Raw genomic sequence first — 23,115 nt, 5'->3', positions numbered from 1 at the left:
AATACAGAAGCTGTGCAGTGTCAGATCCCCTCCCACTTTTGAATTGTCCAGAGATTTGCCTTAAAATACATGGTATCTTCCTGTTGTTTCTTCTCTCATTCTGCCTCATTAAATCATTTTTCATAATAGGTATTTTGACTTCCATTGTTTTCAGTTTTCAGAGTTTTGCAGTAGTGTTTTTAGTGGGTAGATCATTTTTAAAAAACCCATGCACAACTGGATTATATATATATATATATATATATATATATATATATATGATTTAAGAAGAACACATCAATTTTTCCAGAGTGCATAATCCAATGCAAGCTCTACTAAATATACTAGGACTTATTTCTGTGTAGATCAGCAGTTGTACTCCTATCAGCAACTGCTTTAATTTAAAACAACATACGTTTAATAACCAAAAACATTTTTTATTTCTATTATCTGTCAGTCTAACAGTTTGAGTACAGCATCAATGCATGAGTCACAGTATTCCTCCAACTGAAGGAATGCCCTTTGATGTTTAAGAATTGAAAAGGTGGGAGACACTGGCTTTTGTGAATAGCCAAGGAATAGGGAATTTTATAGAGATTAGTCCAATGCTCAAAGAAATAGGCCAGCTGCAAGATGGGGTTGTGCTAGGTACTGATTGTGACTACAACTGAGTTGTATTCTTATATTATGATGAATTTGTCACCTTGTACTATCTTCCTCTCTAAAGAGACTGACATAAAATACCATCTCGGTTGAGCTCACAAAACTTGGTCCACATATCTCTTCTGATAAGAAGATTCAGTATGAAACAAAGAAGTAACATGATAGAAGAGGATGCAGTTTGTCAAAAAGGTAACCCAGCAAACTCCTCCCAGCTTCAGCAGCGCAGAGTCTAGCTTGCCTGGATTGGGGGAGAAGGAAGGAAGAAGATGCTGCTGCTTGAAACAGCCTTATGGCCGCTTCTGCATGGCTCAAGCTTGGGACAGTTACCTGGGTTGGTTTTGGACAATTTGCTCCTCCAATTCTCCTAGTAGACCAGGAGGGAGCAGACAGTCAAAAAGCAACAAATTTGAAGGTCTGACTATGCTGAGAAATATAGTTGGTCCTCCACATTCACTGGGGTTAAGGGCACAGGACCTCTATGAAAGTGGAAAAACTGCAAATAAAAAAAAACCCACTATGTTTTTACCTCTCTAAGAATCTCCAGGTCCTCCAGTGCAACTATATGGTCAACATCTGCCAGAGGTTGACCACAGAATCATGCTGGAGGACCTAAAAATCCCAAGAGAAGTGTTTTCTCTAGTAATATCTAAATTCAGCGTTTTATGCCAGTCTGTCTAGCCTCATAATTGCCCAATTTGATGGTAATGCAATGTCATGAGAACTAGAAAAAGTGAGGTGTAATTTGAAAGCTTGGGCAAATCAAAAAAGCCATTCTGCTTGATAAAGAATCATAGAATCATAGAGTTGGAAGAGACCACAAGGGCCATCCAGTCCAACCCCCTGCCATGCAGAAAATTAATCTTACAAACTGCCCACCGCTGGCACAGTTTAAAAACAACTGCAAAATGTATCACATTCACAGTAGCTTGTTTAGTTACACCTAGATTTGTCCATTATGAAAAAGTCACCTTTACCTAAAGTCCAAATTCCATGACAAAGTCAGTTTCAATACTCATGTAATGGAAAGGAAAATATCAAATCTAAGAACCATGTAATCAATTGAATCAATACACAGAATTAGATCCAGCGTGAACTCAAAGCGGTTTACTTTTGAGTAGGCATATACTCAGGCGTGTGCTATAAATTAGTTATCCTTATGTACTACTGAAATCAATGCATCTTAAATTAAAGAATTCCTATTAATTTCAGTGGGGGCGAAGCCAACTAACTTTGGCTGAATCTGCACTGCAGAAATAATGCAGTATGACATCATTTTAAATGTCATGGCTTCATCCTATGGAATCCTGGGATTTCTAGTTTGTTGTGGCAATAGAGCTTTGACAGAGAAGGCCAAATAGCATTGAACAATGGCAGTTGAAGCAACATGAAATGGCATTGTTTCTGCAGTACCAATTCAGCCTGGATCCAATGTATTGTACAGCAAGATTAGCAAATGTGAAGCAAAGACTGAACTAAAAAGTTTCACATGGAAGTAAAGTAACAGTCAGGTCAACACCAAGTCAGCATTCTCTGCATTTGTGTTTGTCACAATAAACCTCTTATAATACCGACTATCTGGCCATTTCAAGTTATCATACCTTATCAAAGTAGTATTGATTGGAATCTTCCATTAGAAGTCCTTTTGTAACATTTTCATTTGTTTCTGAAAATTGTTTATCTGTTCCATCCAAAGGATAAGACTCATGAGGGCTGCTAACGTCACTGACCATCTGAGGTGAGGAGTTCTGTGCTGAATTATTTTCGAATACATTCCTTCATTCAGGTAAAATAAGTAATACATTCAATATTGATATGCAAGCTCATAACACTGTTAAAGGCAAACGGTTCATATAAAATTGTTCCCTTTTTCTGCAAATCTTTTTTCTCAAATGTTGCCTATATGATTTTTAAAAGAATTCAGTTTTCATTAGTATTCACTTGTTAGACATTTTCAAGATGTGGGGAGATATATTCATATACTACATGGAATAACTTTTAAGGAGTAAAGGCCTCTGACATTTATTACGTGGAATTGTGCTCTGTTTGGTTTGATACCATTTACATGAAGAACAAATTTGTTTTTGGAAGGCTGGAGTTACTCCTTGCGGAAAGAAAAATATTACAATGTTATTAGATATGAAAGGGTCATAGTAGGTATATTCCACGTTATCCCAAAAAGGAGAAGAAGAAATGAGGTTATAGGCTTATAATCCTCAATGGTTTTTTTTTACATCCATTAAATTAATACTGTACCTGAAAGTTGTCATCCACAATCTATCTGAAGAGATCTACAAAACTGCCAAATTTCAGTCTTATCTAATGAATATTGTGAGAGATATAGGAAGTTTTAAAAAGTGTGGAAAATTGCTACATTCATTCATTATCTTTATGCACATGCATATCTTTGCTTCAAATTGTGATGAAAAATACTGATGGGGTTAGCCAAGCTAAATCTTTGAAAAGAAAATCTTTGAAGCTGGTAAACTTGGAGAAGTTTGGATCAGCAGCTCAAATTTTATCACGCTTTTCATGTCTCATTAAAACTTGTGGCTGTAAATACTGACAATGTTATGTGGTATATGCTCATTTTCATTTTAAAAATAGAATGCAGCAAGTATTCCAGTGTTTCTATAACAGACACTGGCCTTCCAGATGTTTTGAACATCAGCTCCCAGAATCCCAGATCATTGGCCAAGATGGTTGAGGTTTCTGGGAACTAAAGTCCTAAACACCTGGAGAACCAGAGATTGGGAATCAATGTTCTAGAGCAGTGGTTCCCAACCTGTGGGTTGGGACCCCTTTGGGGGTCGAATGACCCTTTCATGGGGGTCGCCTAAGACCATTGGAAAACACCTATTTAATTACAGTGATGAAGTAGCAACGAAAATAATTTCATGGGTTTGGGTCACCACATGAGGAACTGTATTAAAAGGTCGCGGCATTAGGAAGGTTGGGAACCACTGTTCTAGAGAGAACCAAATGCATTCTTTGCCTGGTGCCTATTCCTTTATGTGTATAATGCAACTTTACAAGTCCAGACTGGGAGTGGTGGCTTAATGCCTGAGGCAAAGAACAAGATGTCCTCACACATTCTACATGTAGTGAAGTTGATCAGACTGGCAGTTGAGTCAGAGGACAACATCCTCCCTGTTTTAAGGGGCACAAATACATAGCACTCCACTACCTTATCATTACTTTGCACTCTTCTGCGTCTGTTCTCTGAGGCAGATACTTCACTCTGTCTAAGAGAAGGTGCAGTGTGGTACAAATCACACTGTTTGCAATTGTATTTACCTTCTGCAGAGATTCTGGGACAATTCTGAATCAGAGTCTTTCGAAGCTGACGAAACCTTATAGGTGTAAAAAACATCCTCTGTTTCTGTTATATAGGAAATCTCATTTGCAAGGTTATCTACAGATGAGTGTCGTGGTTTACGAATCTCATGGCGCATTCTAGGACTTCTCCTTAAAAGAGGAAGGATTCAGATGTCAGTTCTGAGAAAAACTTTTTTGAAAGACTTTAAATAGTAAGAAACCTATCATATTATAATATTCACCATAAGATTTCCTGTGATGCAAGTAATATATTGTTTCCTAACAGTATTTTGATATTCTACCACATTTATCTTAAGTGAGTTTGAATCATAGTAACAGTGCAATCATTTGCATTTTAATTCAGATGTTAATACTACTGTATACATAAGCACACACAGAACTGCAGCCTAGGTACAATATTTTTTTAGTAGGAAAAACACCTTGTAAACTTCTGTTCTACTTAAGGTAAATAGGGCAACTAGGTCTGGGAAGCCAGTCTAATTTTAGCTTTTCCACGAATTCATTAGCAAGTGAACCTGAAAAAGTTGCTGCACATTAAGCATTGTACTATAACAACCACTGGAAACAATTGGGAAATGGTTGAAAAAGTAAGAAAACAGAAGAAAATATATGTATTAAATTGTACTGAGCAAAATTTAACCTTTGCTTACAAACCAGAGAGACAGAAGGTCATTAGACTGTGCAGTGTGTGTGCATCCATGTATGTATATGTGTGCATCCATGCACTTGTTTATAACTGAAGCAGACCCTTGGAGGCAAACTCTATAGATAGAGGTCCCATGTTATGTGGGGGAACCTTCCTGAAAGGACCAACCACAAAACTAGTAGATGACCTCATTTAAAAGGAAGGAATCATAGTTTCTTGAAAGATGTTTCTCTTTTTACCAATATGGTATTTGTTTGGTACTCCTGTCCTCACACATTTTTTTGAAAGATCCAAACAATACTTTACCAGTTTGGGGTAACTGGAGGAGATCGAGAAGGAAGGCTTTTTGTTTCCAGGTGTTCAACAGATAATGATCTCCTCATAGCTGGGTTCCAAATCATGCCGCCTATTACTTTTCTGCAACACTGATTATTAGTTCTGAAATGAAACAACAGACTATGTAGAGAAACCACTTTATGAAAAACAAGTTTCTTTCTTTTATTTAAAAGAAATTATTTTAGATTGCCACTATACACCAGCTGTCATATAACCAGGAGATGCCTCAGCTTGCCAGTGCCCAATCCAGACCACAGCCCTCCTTTGCATCTCCACAACAGAAGAAGAATTAAAAAAAAGATCACCCAAGACTCACAATAGTAGCACTTACAAGGTTACTATGGGTGTATCAAAAGCAAATAATCACTAGTACCAGAAGTTCCATGCCAGTGGTAATGTTTTGTTTGCAGTAACAAACATTGCTGAATGGCAGCTATTTAAAACAGCTTGTGAACTGTAGATTATTTTTTCACTTCCTCCACCTTGAGTGGTTTAGCAAGTGATCTCATTTCTCCCTGAAGAATCCCACAAATATTCAGTGGCTGTGTATTAAGAGCAATCCTCTCACATATAGTGGGCTGTATAGAAAGTCAAATGGTAACACCATCCCCATCATCCCCTTTCTCTCTGGAAAAGGCAAAGCCAAACAGAATATCTTTAGACCCTTGCCAGAGAGGAGGAACCCATCATTTAGAGCATTTAAAATCTGCTTAGAGCAGGAGTGGACAACATATGGCCTACAGCCCTCAAGCAACCCCTTGCCCATTTGTGTACACACCTACCCATTGCATTAGCCACCACACTGTTGAGACAACAAGGGGTGGGGAACTGTGATTCTATATTACACCAGCAGGTGGTGGTGAGCTTTTTTCACTGGAGGTATTTAATCAGAGGCTACAGGGCCATCTGCAAGGGACACTCTATTTGAAAGATTCCTCTACTTAATGGTGTCTCCAAGGTCCCTCACATCCCTATGGTTTTATGTTTTCAATTTTGCTTCTGATTCTTGTTCTCATCCAAATATTCTTGTTCTGTATTTGTATTTCATAACAGCTGACTCTCTCACTGTCACAGCTCTCTGATGCTTTCTAAGAATTGGGTATAGAGAAAAGGTGCTTTATAGTTATTTAAGTGTCAAATAAACTTGAAGCTGGCACCAGAGTTCCCCAAACATTGTCACACATACTATGGATCAGGTTATCCAAACAGAGTTTCCCATTTTCAGGAACTTGGTGTGTGTTCTGCCTGCTGGAGCAATTGAAAAGAGCATGCCATTCCATCCAGCTACAGTTGAAGAACAGCAAAGTTATAGCTACTGCAAGCCAAGCAGAAAGGGAGAGAACTGAAGCATGTGAAGATGCATCCAAAGTACATTTATGGCAGCTAAACCATAGTCTAGTCTTAGTATCTGATCTGAGTATTTGTGTGTAAACAGCAGGCATCCATGGTAAGGCTGAAAAGCATCTTTCCTTTTTTTTTAACTGTTTGAGGCCTGGCCTCAAGATCACAGGCTACAAATACATTTTCCCTTTTTTTTTCCTGAGACATTTGCCCAGTTTTAAGACTGAGATCCTTTCAATGAAGAAACATAGCCACAGCAAATCACTAGCCACTCTTCTTTCATTTTAATACGCACTATAAAGCCAGTTTTGGACTGGCAGCTGAGCATAGCTAAATTCATCTTTTATTCTGGTACAACTTCTTTACATGAACAGCCCCAGGGGGGAAAACAATGTAATTACAAACGAAATTAAATGCTTAGCAATCTTCATGTCCTACATTTGACAAATGAGACCCTAAAAAAATAACTAAATATCATCTCTAAAATGTAGAGAGTATGCCTAATAACACATCCAGACTCATGCCAAACAACAAGGAATTTTCTCTCCTTTCCTAAGCTATTAACCTCTTTTATGAGTGGGATCTTACCTTATTACTGAAAAAGATGCCAAATCTGCAGTAATTGTTCTGGCCTAAATCCCAGAATACCCAGAACTAATTATAGCTAATTATGTATTACCTTGAATAAAGGGCACAGGTTTGGCAACTCTCCTTTTCTTTTCTTTTCTTTCTTTTCCCCCCCAGAAGACAGCCAATCTTACATTGAACTAGAATAAATACATTTAATGGACTCACCAAAACCAACTTAAATGACCTGGAAATTACCCAATCCTGTCCCTCAGGTGGATTCAGTGACTAATATGATAAGCCACTGATAAGCCTAAACATCTTACTTTTTTCAGAGAAAAAAAATCAGTTTTATCGTATTCACCTTGTATTGCCACCCTATTTAATCCCTTTAAGCAGCACATAGCTGCATACTCAGCAGTTAAGTAATCGGTAAGTTAAAACTAAGAGGGGAAGAAATCTGGTTTCATTACACTATTACTCTTTAAAGTGCTATGTCAAGGTAGTAGACACTGAGCTGATGGGACTAAAATCCAAATCTGCATGATGCTTGAGCCAGTGATCACTCTTCCTGTGTTCAACAGGTGACAATAGCTTAAAGATTATACAGTAGTCCCTCGGGTTACGAAATTAATTCGTTCCGCCGCTCCGTTCGTAACCCGAGTAATTTCGCAACCTGAAAAGGCTAGCGGCTAGCGCTGGAAAGCCGCTAGCCGCGCTTTGCGGTTTGAATTTCGCGCCGAAAAAAATTCGTAACCCGAAAAAAACATCGTAACCCGGAACAGTTTTTTCCTATCTATTTTTTTCGTATCCCGGAAATTTCGTAACGCGATCAATTCGTATCCCGGGGTACCACTGTAATTTTTTTGTACTCATAAGACTGCTTCACCCACCCAACCACAATAAAAGAAGTCTTTCCTTCTTGTAATACAATTTGTAATCTATATGCTGTAAATTCAACCAGAAACCTACATTGAAAAAAGTTTACAACTAGTTCTGCACTTTACAGTGTGCCCACCTGATTCAGAAATGTAGTTACTGTATATACTAGACATATAACATGTTTTTCACATTAGAGTCATAGTGTTTATAAACAGATACTCACTTGGTTGGTGTCCTAGCACCCATAGTCCAAAAATGGGGTTGTAGCTTCTTTTCATGAGGTAGCATCTTCTTTGCCTGGAAAAATGTGTGAAGCTCTACACAAGATTTCCACAGGTTTTTGCATGCTCGATAGTTCAACATATTGAAGGTAACTATGTGTTCCCTGGATTCATTCTGCAATAAGAAAAATAGATACTAAAAACAGACATAAAAACAGTCTAACCAACTGCTTAATTCAAAGTTAATATATGCATGCTTTGCCTCTTTTTTTTTTTTTAAGGGCAATAAACAACATGTTGCTTCCTTTGAGCCACATGCCAGATGGATAGAATCAAACAAGGTGATCATGGGCCTGAATTTACAGAACCTAAGCAGAGCAGTGGAGGACAGGGGATGACCATGTTTTTTTGCTGGTTAGCTTGTTAACTGGAAATGTAATAAAGGAGACAAAGGTGAGTGGCAAACTCCACAGTGAAGGCCACACTCCACTTAGTCCCCAAATGGGATTGAAAGAAATTTTTACTGTGGTGAGGCAGAATTTTTATTTGTGACAAAGCCGTTAGTTTCCCCCCATCATAGTTACATTCCAGAACAACTCAAACTATACTGAAAGTAAATAAGACAATGGGCACAGATGTGTGACTTTTACTCTGGCCCATAAGGTCACTGGGATAGAAAAAAAACAGCATGAACTTGAGACCAAAGTGAATCCATAAATTTCCTGTACAGCTTTACTCACGTGTTTTTGACGCTGTTGAATAAAAAATTTCTTTCGTTTAAAAGAAATTTTTATTATATTCACCCTGAAAAGCAAGATATAATAAGTAATGTTATAAAAATGTAGCACAAACAAAACAAGCATAGATTGACAATATCGGCACTGAAGCTGAGATCCTATGTGATCACTGGTGGGATATAAACTTCTGCCAGCTTTCTTATGCCAGACTTTCCTTCTGCCCCTACATACAACCCCACCAGAAGGCATAATTGCTCATTCTCGCTGGCAAGTCAGGGGTCAATGAAAGAGAAGGAGCCTGAATTGTAATACAGTACCTAGTAACTAGGTATTGGAACTGAATATTGGAGTATGTAACATCTTACTTAACGAGTTTCAAGCTACTGATGTTTAGTCCTTTTATACTGTAGAAACGAGTTTTGCAGCTCAGAAGAAGGAAGAGCTATGGCTTTCCCACATTCCCAAGAGGTGGAGAAATGTCTAAAGCACAATTTTCCGTAGTACTACTATATGATGCTTGTAGTGTTGTTGTTGATGAGGATTAAAAATGTGACTTTATTCATCCCATTTTATCCTGTTTGAGCTCATAAAGTATTCTGTCAAGTCTGGTTAGTAGGAATCTGTGCTCGCTACAAAATGACTCTCATGGAGTGGAGTTGGAGTGGTAGAATGGGAGCAACTCTGACTGCTTACTAAGGAGGCAGGAGTTGATGTGGGTAATAATTTGATTTAATTTACTTTTAGCCCAACATGTGAGTTACCAGCCTTCCCCAACCCAGTGTATTCTAGCTGTTTAGGACTTCAGCTTCAGTCAGTTCTGGAAGGAGTTCAAAACCTAACTTTTTAGCTTCTCTTTTTGTAGTGTGTGTGTGGGGGGGGGGGGGGTAGAGGTTCCACAAAGGGGACATGCCAAATTTTAAATAGACTATGACAGCTTTTACGTTTACATGTGCTGTACAAGCTAGTTTTAGTCTCTAAACATATGACATAGAGAAGACTGATAGATTATTTCCGATCTACCATCTCACTAGGTCCTTCACCTATTCCAGAAACTGTCTACATAGTTTGGAAAGGAGCAGCATTTACATCTCTCTCTAATCTAAGGTGTTTTATTTATTTATTTATTTCATTTCTAAGATGTCTTTCTCCCAAAAAGGGACCTTATACAATAAAAATTTTAAAATAATTAAAATCATCTAGCTAAAACAGTATAAAATCAAATAAAACATGCAAACAGCATTCTCTGAAGATGCCAGCCACAGATGCTGGCGAAACGTCAGGAAGAAACTCTTCTAGAACATAGCCACAAAAAATGCAAAAATTAAAAACATAACTAAAGCACACACCCTGTATTAAAAGCCTTCCTGACATGATTCGACATTAAAAGCCTGCTTGAATAAAAAATGCCTTTGCCTACCGAAGACAAGAAAGGAGGGAGGAGGCCAGGCTAATCTTCCATGGGAGGGCATTCCAGAGAGTGGGAGCAGCCACCAGGAAGGCTCTCTCTCTCATGTCCTCACCCAACAAGCCTGTGATGGTGGCGAGACCAAAAGAAAGCTCTACTCCGCAGATCTTACAACCATTGCAGGTTCATATGGAGAGATACAGCATTTCAGACAGACTGGACCTAAGCCATGTAGTGAGTTATAGATCATGACCAGCACTTTGAATTATTCCTAGAAATGAACTGGTAGCCAGTGGAACAGTTTCAACAAAGGAGTTATATGTTCCCTATAACTGGCCCCAGTCAGCATTCTGGCTGCTGAATTTTGAACCTGTTGAAGTTTCCAAACCATTTCCAAAGACAGCCTCATGTAGTGTGCATTACAGTAGTGAAATGCATATAATCAAGGCATGTGCCACCATAGTCAGATCCAATATCTGAAGGAATGGGCACACCTGCTGCACATACATTAACTGTGCAAATGCACTCCTGGACACTGCTGAAACCTGGGAAGATATATATCATTTCAAAATTCAGTCTTTTCTAGTTTATTCACATATAAAGTTAAATGCATTCATCTTACCATGGATAGAAGCTTGTACAGATGAGTTTTCTATATACAGCAATACCTCCTGAAGCAATTCCAATCATAAGATCAAGATTATGCAAATCCTAAAAAAGATACACATACAGAGAGAGACAGAGAGAGAGAGAGAACTATTAACTGAAAGCTGAAGTACCAGGAATCCTAATCTATGAATTGTAATTTTCCATTTTTCTGTCTGTAAAGATGAACTGTTAAGTTCACTGTTTTTGAATTTGGTATCGCACAGCACAACCCAACTATTATGTAATGAGGTGACCAATGCAGCTGTTTATTTTGTATTAAGTAACTCACATAGCTCTTGCATTTGAAACAACTGTGAACACACACTGTAGTTTACTTATCAATGCCATAGTCATATACAATACTGTTAGTGATGAGGAAAAGCTACTTAAGTAAATTGTGCCCACAAAGAAATATTAAATATTAAAAGGTATCCCAAGTCCTGAACAGATGTATTCCAACCAGCCTCAAACAGGAGTTTCATATTTTTGTTGCCTATGGCTAGGGAGGTAGACCAAAAAAAAAAGTTACTATTCCTCTTTTCCTTCCTCATGAAATATCCCCCTATACGGAGGGGAATGAAAGTTTGGGGGTTTTATCTTCATAACATGTAACCTTCTGCCATCAAACATGCCCATTCCCCCTTTCATCTCTATTTCACCATAACTGCTCCACCTTTACCTTTAGAGACTACTGAACATGCCATTTACAAACTCACACTCACAGTTTCCTTTCCTTTTCTCCTTTAATTTTCAATCAAATTTTTTTTGCATGCCTGGTGAATTTTTTAATTGCTGCTGACAAATGAATGAAATCGCTAACTCTGGTATGAGAAGGAATGATGGGCAGTACACGTTACTACCTAAAAAGATCTAATGTGGAAAATTAAAACTGAAGAAAGAACCTGTGACCCTTTGTTGACCATGCTTCCCTTTTTACGTATTGCATCTTCATGTCCTCTAGGACCATTTCAATGGTGGCCTCTGGGCTAGTACCAGTTCCTGAGCCAATGGCACTTGGACCCTGGAAAGGTTCCAGGGAAAAAAAGAAACAATTCTACCCGATGGACACAAATTAATGTGTCCCTGGCACATTAGAAAACAATAGCTGCTGATCTTCCATATCAGAGAAACACTGCTCTAGGAGAGATTTACAATGTAAGGACTGAGAGCACATGATATGAACACGCAATCCTACTTCTTCCTGTTGATGAATATGGAGAAAATAAAATGGAAAGATTGAGGACATGAGAACAAAACCTGCTTTCCGGCCACTGTGCCTTCTCTGTGCCTACTCATTTCTTATTAACGCCGCAGCCCTCAATGACATCTTGAACTCTAATCATTTTAGCCAAATAGAAAAAGCCAATGTCCCTCATTTATTTCTATGGGCAAAGTAAATATAGCCCATGGTAGTAATGGGTGCCTACAAACTATAATATTTAGTATGGACAGAGGTAAAGAAATGTGCAACTAGTTCAACAAGCCCAAACAGTAGCCCTGTATCCCATACCAAGCTTCTTTTAAAACTGAATGGACTTCCAAAAACTGTTGGTAATATAGTGAGGGTGGGGGAGGTCTGTTCTTTCAGAGGGAAAAGAAAAACCACACATCAAAAGTGCCGGGTAGTATGTCCATATGGACACTAAAAGCATCACCTTCAATTTAAGTCCATATCAGTTTTTCAGCCAAGCTGTTATACCAGTTTACCGGTCCAAATTTTGCAATTCTGAAGCAACTAGTACTATACAAGCGAATAGGAAATTCATCCAACGATAGCTTAAACACTGTGTTCCTGTACTGAAGCAGTTTACTTTTAGTTTGCTGGGAATACTAAACTATGTATCAAGCTGGTACCAAAAAAAATCAAAGAAGGGTAGACTAATACTTTAAAACACAGTTGATTGTTTGCAATTTTGTTATTTTCGCTTCTCTCAAAGTTGCAGTTTTATATTACTATCTAAAAAGAATCAATTTGTATTATCCATCAACAGATCCAGTTTACAAATAAAATTGCTCTTAATATTAAAAAACGATACTATAAACATACTCTACCACTGTGTAATTCTACTCCATAGAATTCAAGTGTTCTTGCTATGTTAATGTAGCAGGACTCCGCTTCTGACTGTTTAAGGCCACTGCAAAGAAACAAAAACATTACAGGCAATAAAAATTGCTATGACATTTGATCATTTGTCCATACAGTAAGTTTTTTCAACTACCATTATCTAAATACAGTCAATATGTACATTCAGAGAAAAATTAAACATTTTCCCACATTCATGTCTTGAAGTGCTCATGGCAGGTTTTCTTTTTTCTTTTTAAACCCATTCCTCTACCTTTGTGTAGCAACACTTTTTCACATGCAGCATTCCTTCTCACGTCTGCATGAACACACACACACATAGCAGGTCACACATTTAAAAATAAGAAGTAAAGGGGGAGAACAGTATAACCAAAGAGATCATTTTACATTTGTAATGATAGTTATGGTCAGATTATCATTTTCCTGACCTGTTCCACCAGCTCTTAGAACAATGCATAGCAGGGCCATGATAAGTAAATGATAAAATAGACTCCTAGACCAAAGATGGGCCTCAGTGTTACCCAACTAGAACAACAGTAGGGCATCACATTATGAACCATGGTCTCAAGTACAGTACTGGTAGTATGAGAAGACTGCACTGAAAATTGGTCCCAGGCATTCTTTGACACACTTTGAATGAAAACCTGAACTGAAGAAAAATACACAAAATTTGCTTTATCTACTGGTGTTGTGTAAGCAGTCCTGTCCCATTCCTTCCACATTGCAATATGAACTATATTTCTGTTGTTCTATATGGCAAAGATACCTACATAGGGGAACCTTAGCGATGTGAGTCAAAGGTCTAAGGACTAGATAGGTATGAAGACTCATTCGTGAGTCCTTTTGTTCAGTCTAGTGGGAAAACACTAATGCCAATAATGGAGGAGAAAGTGAAAGCAAATATCCACTTTATAAAGACCTTCAGGACCACTGTGAGCAAAAATGAAGCCTCAATTGATAGTAAGACCTGGGAAAATATATGGACTCATTTACCATTTAAAACTAGGTCTATTGCCATTAAAGAGAATACTATCAAGTTGGTTCATCAATGGTACCTCACCCCAGTCAAATTGGCTTGTATGTCTACCAATGCTAATCCAAAATGCTGGAGGGGTTGTGAAGGAAGGGAACCTTTGTACATATGTGGCTGGATTGTCTCCTAGTGCATGAGTATTGGACAGAAATTTTACAACTGATCTCCAAGATCACTAAATAAAGTATAAAATTATCCCCACTCCTGCTCCTGTTCTCCATTTTTATGAATGAAAATAAAGCCCTGCAGCACAAAGAACTTATTAGTTTGCTTCTGGCTGTTGCCAGGCTTGAGATAGCCAAGAACTGGAAAACTGGAAAGTTGAATATTGCAGGATGGTGGACTAGACTCTGGGACTTGTGGTTAGTGGAGAAAATGGCAGATAATAACAACAGAGCGAGAGGCTTACATTCTGGATTGACCTTTCATAAGATTTGGGACCCATTTATTGAATACATCCAGCAAGATTTAGTCTCTAGACATCCCCCAATTTTTATGGAAAGATGTCTTTCAGGATCCCTGAATACACCTTTTACCTATAATTTTCAGGGCCTTACCTGGGTTATTGTCTTTATTTATTGTTGTTTTGGTGTACTGTTTGTTGTCCTATTTTGTTTTAGAATGTATTAATAAATTTTAATTAAAAAACAAAAGGAAAATGGAAATGCAGTCAGATGCTGTTGTTGAAAAATATCCTTTGGATCTATGGACACAACCCAATCTTCTGAATTTTTTAAAAAAAGGCAGACTACCATCCTAGGCTTCCCAATAAATATATTCAAATCCCAAGGGTGGCTAATAGCCATATCATTCTTAGTACAAGTACGACCTCATGATTAAGATTCAACTGTCATCAGCTTCAGTGCCCCATTTCAGAGGAGTACTGAGGAATCTTCTCAAGTGAGAGACAAACATGGGGCTCTCTTCTTAGATTACAGCATCATAGCAGACAAATGTGACACTTGGTGGTATTTAATCCCTCTGGTAGCTGGTGTTCATTGCAAATCATGGGAAAGAGGGCAGGGTCACCAAAGATGCAGCTAAGAAAGAGGTCAGCAACCGAAACCAAAGAAGGATATATTAATTTCAAATCATATAAATGTTAAGGTCCTGAGTGTGAAGAAGAATCAGCAATCCACACAGCCACACAAAAACCCTGTTCTCTTATTCTGCCAATAACTCTCATTGCACAGAGGATAAATTGACTTTAAGAAGACATGTGGAAAGCATGGGGAGATCTTAGACAGCCACACAAAATTATGACAATGGTGATCCAATGCAATAGGGATACACTGAAGGCATATTGACAAAGCTGAGGATGGGAGTAGAATAAAGGTAATATGCTCCATATAAAATTGCTGTAATCTTTGGAATCAAGCAAAATTTTTTGAGCACATACAAAATACATCTATTTGCACCAACATCACATACAACTACATCATCAAACATATGCAGAAGTAACATTAAAAATCCAGTTTATACTGTCTACTCACATATTTAAATGACTGGATTACTCAGGAGTAAACAATAGCAGCAAGTTCTGAGAGCATAGAAAAGCAGTAGGAGTGAGATCATTATCATCGTCATCATCATTAGTTTGAAAGCCTCATCCCCTCACAAAACACACATACAATTAGAGCTTTGCTGTGGCTCAAGAAAAAAAATGAGACCACAGAGGCTTTGACTGAGTTCTGTCTGTTCTGTTCATAACAGCGTTCTAATGTGAGAAACCAAGAAAATGACATTCACTGCTGGAATTGGCCAGCCATACATAGACAAGCTGCATGAAAAATTGAGGAAAAGATGAGCAGCCATGACCAATGTTAATTTTATGTAAAACTTCATGATTGTGATAGGCTCTTTAGACCTGAATCTGGTCTAGATATAGGAGAGTTAGGACGACAGCCCTTTCAGATAGTCTCCCTCACTGCCTTTTAGTAAACGCATTAACTATGGGGAGTGCTCTGAGGCATATGCACCCATCACACGTGAAAATGTTTATCTTGCTCTATGGCACAGAAGAAGCATGGAGAGAATGGATGAGACAAACAACACAGAAGCACAGAAAATGTGCTCAAAATGTACCAGGTAAATGTCTGCCTGAACTTTGGGGGAGACAGAAGGGGTTAGGCACTACCCTCTATGACCTTAAAAGCTGCCTCAGTTGCCAAATCCACAATCTTGGCTTCACCACTTGAAACACTTGCTTCTAAGATTGAAGTAATGACTGGTGGGATGCATGTAATGAGAAAGATAGGGCCCCTGTGCATCTCAATGATGACTGATGGCAACAAACTGAGTGTAATATGCTCATTGATCAGTGACTCTTCAAGCAGCTATCTAAAGTTTTTACTCACAATCAAGGATGTCATTGGTCATCCTACTGAATTAATCTTTGCTATCAACTGGGAAATGCTTCTCATCTCTTAGGTCAAATCTACTGAATGGAAGAGACAAAGGATCTCTATGCAATGGAAGCAACTATGAATTGGGGACTACACACATCCATACAATACAGTGTGTTAATCTGTTGTTGTGATAAGCCTACTGCTTCATAGTGGAGTATTTTACTTGCTTATCTTGCTTATCACTGGGTAACTTTTAAGAATGAAAGACAAACCCCAAATAGATATTGGGACTTACAGAACTATTATTTCACTAACCTGTGACAAAACTGTTACTGAGAACACCTTACAGCTGCATATGTAAACCCCACGATTCTATTTATATGTAGAATCAGGATGCATCCCTGAGTAGACTTAAACTGTACTGATGCCTATTCATGTAATCCATGCATTCATATGCTTAGATGTGGGATTATATCTGAAATTGTAAATGCTTGTTTCAAGTTATCATGTGGAGAAAATCTGCAATGAGAGACTGTCAAAACATGGTCCAGTAACACACAGAAGCATTTGAAATTCCAAGCTAAGTGACTCAGCTGGAGCCCTTGGAGTCTGGTCCAAACTTCATCGTCTCATAACTACTGATCTGAAAAAAGTCACCCTTCCAAGCTTAGATCTTAAAGTAAAATGCAAACCTAAAGGTAAAAATGTTCCACCAGGTCAGCTGACTTCTGCATTAGCCACAATAAACATCACACTACTGTCTTGTAGGCTATGCCTCATATAAAAGAAAATGTTGCTTAGGACGCGGTGGACTCCTGCTCATTTTCAGACTAACTACTAGCAGTCCTCAGAACTTCATGGACACATCTAACTCACTGTTATGACTCTATTCAACAGTAGTCCTCTGTGGGCCTGTAGCCCATTTTTCCCTATACATCTCAGGATATCCCCTTCTTTGTGTAGTTAATAAATCCAAAATTTTAAAATGTAGTTATATTATATGGGTGGGTGCATTATGGTGGGAGGTAAAGGCTGAATAAGAGAGACATGAAATGTGATTTATTTTTTATTCATCAATAATCCATAAATCTTTTGATAAAATGTTAACAACAAACAGGAAGGAAACTGTTATGTGGGTAGGAGAATATATCGTGAGGGGAAGTAAATGACAGAGAGGTGACAGAGAGATGAAATAAGATTTTTTTTCTTCATGTATAATAAACAAATCTTTCAATAAAATTTAGTAAAAAATGAGAGAAAATTAGAATTACCTGTGCTGTTCATGTAAAGATTCTACTTTGGTTGAAAAGTCTTTATTTTGTTCTGGTATAAAGCAATAATTTGAAAGATATCCCGGAAGATGGATGGAAGCACTGCAGTCTCCAAGTTGAGCTTTTTGGGGAGAGGCGGGAAGAGAAAAAAATACAGAAACAATTATTTGTTTTAATGTCAGTAGAGAGATGTTAAGCAAAATCCTGTTCTAATCAAATGCATATATTCTCATATAATGTCTACAGAGATTCCCATTGGCCAATCATTCATGTTTTCATTCATTCTTTCATGTTTTCTTTCATTACTTATCTTTGACACCACTGTTAGGATCTGGAATATATTAACGCCTGGTAAGGGCAAAGTAGGAGAAGTAGCACTTCCAAACCAGCAAAAACAGTGAGTCTATTTCTGAACTCTGAGTCTTATTGAAGTTGGATGTGATAGTTCTTCCACTGACATTCACCATGACTATGTACTTTATGTGTTTAGCTAATTTAGTACAATGTAAATTTTGCCATTTCATAAAAGCTGCAACACTCAATCACTGAGATTAGCAGATCAGTTTAATCTGCTGCTGGCTCTAGATTCCAACAGAAAAGCTATTTGTTTATCCTAAGCCACAATGAATTGAGTGAAAGATCTGTAAAATCTCCATGCAAAGATCAAAAGAATGCAATGAAATGGCCCCATTTTCATCTAGGATTAAGGATTCCTCCTGTATCCAAAATCAGATGAGTACTCCTCTTGTCTTCTAGATTTAGCAGATGCCAGGACATGAGACAAGTGGAACAGGCAAAAAGAAGACATGATTTCTGGAACAAAAAAGGAAGCAAAATCCTCTATGTTCTTGTTTACAAAAAGTAGGCCATTTCAAGTGATTATTATATGTCTTATATTAACATTTTTTCTTCTGACCTACAATAGAACTGGTTGTTTATGTGAGCTGAACTGGTTATTCTACATTTATTGATCTACATTTTTGTTGGAACCAGACTTAAACATCTCTGAATTTTAAATACAGTACTCTTGTGGTACCTTGAAAACTGTCAGTTTTCTTGTGGCATACATTTTTACAGAAAAGAGCCCACTTCATATTATATGAAAATTGTGCACAAGATCAATAGTGGAGTCAAATGATCATAATACCACTAGGTACCTCTGCCTGACATCCTCCCACACATACTGTGATCCACAGGAGGGAGGGGTCAGTAATTGCAACTGTCTTCAGATTGAGGTAGGAACAAGTAATGTGTGAATGATGCATAAATATCAAGGGAGCAGAGCTAACTAGACATAAAAGCTGTCCCTGTCTGCTCCCAACCACACTTACTATTTTTCAGTCACAGGAATGAGTTGCAAAGTTGCAAGAGTTCCAAGACCCAGTAAAGCCACAGGTCAAGGCCTAACAGAAAGCCAATGGCAGTTTAGCTGCCTGCTTCCAAGCATACTATCACTGAGAACCAATGCCATTAGAGGACATATCAGTCTCCAGGTTTGATGAAGTGTGCTCGCAGAGTCGAATACTGAGGCAATTCACTGATTGGGCAACCAAATGGCATCAATCAATAATTTTATTGCAGTCAATGACCATATTAAATTACAGTGGTGCCCCGGGATACGAAATGATCGCGTTACGAAATTTCCGGGATACGAAAAAGTTAGATTGGAAAAAACTGTTCCGGGTTACGATATTTTTTTTGGGTTACGAAATTTATTTCGGCGCGAAATTCAAACGCAAAGCGCAGCTAGCGGCTTTCCAGCGCTAACGGAAAGCCTTTTCGGGTTGCGAAATTATCGGGTTACGAACGGAACGGCGGAACGAATTAATTTCGTAACCCGAGGTAGCACTGTACTATGTTCCCAAATTCATATGAATACATAAAATACATACAAGACATACTATGAACATCAGTAAGATACATTATCTATGGACATCAGTAAAATATGAATATAAGTGTAAATATAATTCATAAAGAAGAGTTGCAGGGGCATTTACATTGATAGTACTGAGTCTTTTTAAATTTCCCTTCTTCTATTGCTGATGGCAAAGCATTTAATTGAGCAAAGGGTAAAGGATTTACCTTGATTTGATACTGAATGCAAATAAATAAAATAGCACGGGGAACTACAACTATGAAGCACACAGGAAAGCACATGGAGTATGTGTAGGCCATGGCTGCTTGTCTAGGTCACACATGTGGGGAAGGGGGGATCCCTTGGTGGAAGGGAGCTAGTTAGCCCACTAAACACTCTTGTGCAAGTTATTCCCCAGCTGTGCACTGCTGTTAGGGTGCTCTAGGGAGGGAGAATACCAACAGACTTGTATCTAATGATGAGCTGGCTATTAACAAGGATTTTATTTCCTAAAGAATTATCAGGACTGCAATGATCCCAGGGCCAGCACATCAGACAAACGAATAGTATCTTAGAGAACATTTTTATCTTAGAGAACGAGGGATGGCGTATCCTAAAGTCCATTTTAGCATGTCTGAATACCCAATGGAAGGATAAACAGCCCTCATTCCAAGTTAAGAAACAGCCAAATCTAACAGCCCTCTTTAAGCCACCACTAGAGGTCAGGAAGGGATAGATGACAACTTTCATTCATTTTCTAATGTAAGAATTCATCCAAAATTGTAAATGTTGTCCTATATGAAATAAAAAGAATTTTGCATTTTAAAAAAAATCAGTGAGGGAAAAGACAAAATAGAAAGGATTGTGAATCATGGCAAAAAAGTTTGATTCGAAGCCCTTTATATTCAACCATATTAGTGATGAATTAGAATGGCCATCTTTTCTCTCTGACAAACCCGATACTGTATTATATGCAAGACAGGTAAAATATCATCCTTTCTTTCTAGAAATAACAATAGTATATTGATTTGAGTAGTCCAGATTATGAATTTGACAAGTACAGAAATATTTTTACCCAGTACAGTTTTGACAGGAATTTCACAACATTCACATATACAGGATGGAAAGAATTTGGGATTCAGCAGGTAAGAGATGATCTCTATTTCATGAAGGTTGTTGGTCAGGAATACATATTGTTGTAGGAAGTACATGGGGGGGAATCTGTGTTTGTTACCAGCCCAAGGTGCAAAGCAGGCACTCTTAATTCTGTTAAAAAATTGAAACTGTTTAGAGAATAAATTTCTCTTTAAACAGGTTTTGTTCAATGGATTGACTGGCACGGATTTGATCTGTAACCAAATACATTTTCACACACTACATTTCATTAAGATCGTAGACTATGTGAGCTTTTTTAAAGCTGTAATATTCATGCAATGAGGTAGAAAGGCAAAGTAACTAGTCAATATGGATGAAAAATACACATCTTTCTATTTCATGTTTCCAGGAAATAGAAGTGAACATGTCACTGATAATAATGTATCACTACTTACACTGAACTGCATATGATGCAAGTACCACAGCTGAATTTACAGGGCATAACAACCTGAAAGAGCAAATTGAAAGCGGTTATTAATATTCTGTATGAACTGTAGTTATATGACAAAGTGCAACATGGCAATTATATGCTGACCAACATAAAATGTAATTACACATTCTTCAAGCACCAAAATGTCAATCACAGCTGTAATTAGCTATAGTTTTAGATTAATACTATTGCTGCTTCCTTGCATCTGGTTGCTAACTTCAAATAAAAAGAGCATGTAATGTTTTCTATCCCCTATTTTTAAGTCTTAACAGGACCCACCTGACCCACAGCTAAAACACTGGGTCATTAATCTTGACTTTACCTAGAACACCAGCATAATATAGTCATAAATTTTATAGCAACTTAGAAGAAAGAAAGAAGTCTGTATTTTGTTTTATCATTTTTTGAAAACTAGGCAAAACTATTCCAGGCAGCACTGTGAAAATGAAAATCATAAATAGGCAATAGTATCAATGAATTGATCTTGAACTGATGAGATATTTCAGATAGGTCTACATGACTAGGGTTATTCTGTGGTCTTGTAGTGATCCAGGCACCTGCAATGAGGAAGACCCTGCAATAGCATCATCAGTTGCCATAATGCCAGCTTGTTATCTTCACTGATTCCTCAGAGATATTCTGGGAAAAGAGAGCAGGAGTGCCTGGAGCTTTGCTTTACTATATGCCTGATATTTAATGTAACTCACAAAGGCACTAAAATGATAAATGCATTGGCTAGTGCTGTCAGCATTGTACTGCTGCTTGGGGACCCTCTGCATAACAGCCTCTGTCAACACAGCTTGCTACCTGGTAAAGTAAATTACCATATTGTTTGCTGCTTTTTTTTATCTCACAGGGGCAGGAAACATCTGGAAAGGGGGGCTGGAGCACCAAGTGCCCTTGGTGTGTTGGGGAGAAACGTGCCCACTATAAACTGCCCATCATACTCTAAAGTTGACATGCTTTTCCTAAAGTAGCACTAAATATTTATTGGTTTAATTCATTTTAATTTATTTGCATCTCATCTTTCTCCCAACATGGGACACAAGGCAGTTCTCAGCACAGACTGAAACAAAGCACAGCCAAAAACAATACTGCAAGTAATTTGTTTAATTTAGCAGTCCTATTTATTTTAAAATAGTATAGTAGCATTTTAAAACGTAGCAATAAGAATAAAAGTACAGCACACACATCCCATCAAAAAAACACTTCTGCACAAACCCCAAAAGCCTATTTAAATCATAAGGTCTTAACTTTCTGGCAGAAGAAAAATAGAAAGGAGGAACAGCCTTGAAGCAGTTAAGGAGGCCTTCTCATGCATCCTCACCCAACAGGCCTGTAACAGTGGTGGAACCAAGAGAAAACTCTCCTACAAGGATCTTAAAATTCAAGCTGAATCCTACAAAGAGATATGGTCCACCAGACGATCTTGACCCAAGCCACACAGGACTTTACAAGTCGCAGGCCTGTTACAGACTGCCAAAATAAAGCTGCTTCGGGTCTCTTTGGAGATATGCTGTTTAAATGATGTATGCATCTTAAGAATCCGGAAGCTGCACCAAAGCTGCACTCCAGTGCTTAGGAACTGAGTGTGGCTTTGGTGTGACCTCCGGACTCTTAGGACCCATGCATCATTTAAATAGCATACCTCCAAAGAGACCCGAAGCAGCTTTATTTTGGCAGTCTGTAACAGGCCATACTCAGCACTTTGTATTGTGCTAATCACTACTCTGGCCAGCATTTGGACCTGCTGGAGTTTCTGAATAGTGTCCAAATGTTACACTAATCCAAATGGGATAAAATCAAAGCTTCGCTGTGGCCAAGTGTACTATTTTACAGAACGTCTGCAGCTGGCACACTAGTTCAAACTGCACAAATATAGTCCTGCCCACTGCTTGAAGGAACAGCAGTTGAAAATTCAGTAGTGACATCAGAGCTAACACATGTCAGCACGGCGTGGAAGGAAGCAAAGGTGAACCTCCTTGTGAGACTCTCTCACCAAAAAAATGATGAGACAGTTCCAAAGAAAAGGCAGAACTAGAGCACAAACTGAGAGGGGGGGAATAACAGAAGGAAATCACAATAGACAGATGGTCAAAGGCACAGAAAAACTCAAAAGGATGGGAAGACAAGCAGTAGACATGTCCAACAATGTAATCATGGTCCAAAGCAGCTTGAC

General features: G+C 38.2%; 1 protein-coding gene across 4 annotated transcripts in view; it reads right to left on the bottom strand.

Annotated features, from left to right (window-relative positions):
• Positions 1-23,115, bottom strand: part of PTPN3 (protein tyrosine phosphatase non-receptor type 3) — an 80,713-nt gene that overhangs the window by 24,403 nt on the left and 33,195 nt on the right. For 3 of the 4 annotated variants that reach the window (XM_042472323.1, XM_042472322.1, XM_042472325.1), the window contains exons 7-15: positions 20,902-20,954; positions 17,497-17,617; positions 12,809-12,896; positions 10,736-10,824; positions 8,712-8,775; positions 7,974-8,146; positions 4,931-5,062; positions 3,937-4,107; positions 2,241-2,415 (exon numbers count right to left, since the gene is read on the bottom strand). In XM_042472323.1, the coding sequence (XP_042328257.1) occupies positions 2,241-2,415; positions 3,937-4,107; positions 4,931-5,062; positions 7,974-8,146; positions 8,712-8,775; positions 10,736-10,824; positions 12,809-12,896; positions 17,497-17,617; positions 20,902-20,954 (1,066 nt within the window). Of the gene's footprint in view, positions 1-2,240; positions 2,416-3,936; positions 4,108-4,930; positions 5,063-7,973; positions 8,147-8,711; positions 8,776-10,735; positions 10,825-12,808; positions 12,897-17,496; positions 17,618-20,901; positions 20,955-23,115 lie in introns of those variants that run through there. The other variant, XM_042472326.1, reaches the window with a different exon arrangement.

This window comes from Sceloporus undulatus, chromosome 6 (assembly GCF_019175285.1).
Source record: "Sceloporus undulatus isolate JIND9_A2432 ecotype Alabama chromosome 6, SceUnd_v1.1, whole genome shotgun sequence".
Taxonomy (NCBI): domain Eukaryota; kingdom Metazoa; phylum Chordata; class Lepidosauria; order Squamata; family Phrynosomatidae; genus Sceloporus; species Sceloporus undulatus.
The sequence above is the reverse complement of the archived record's forward strand: the minus strand, read 5'-3'. Positions and strand labels throughout refer to the sequence as shown.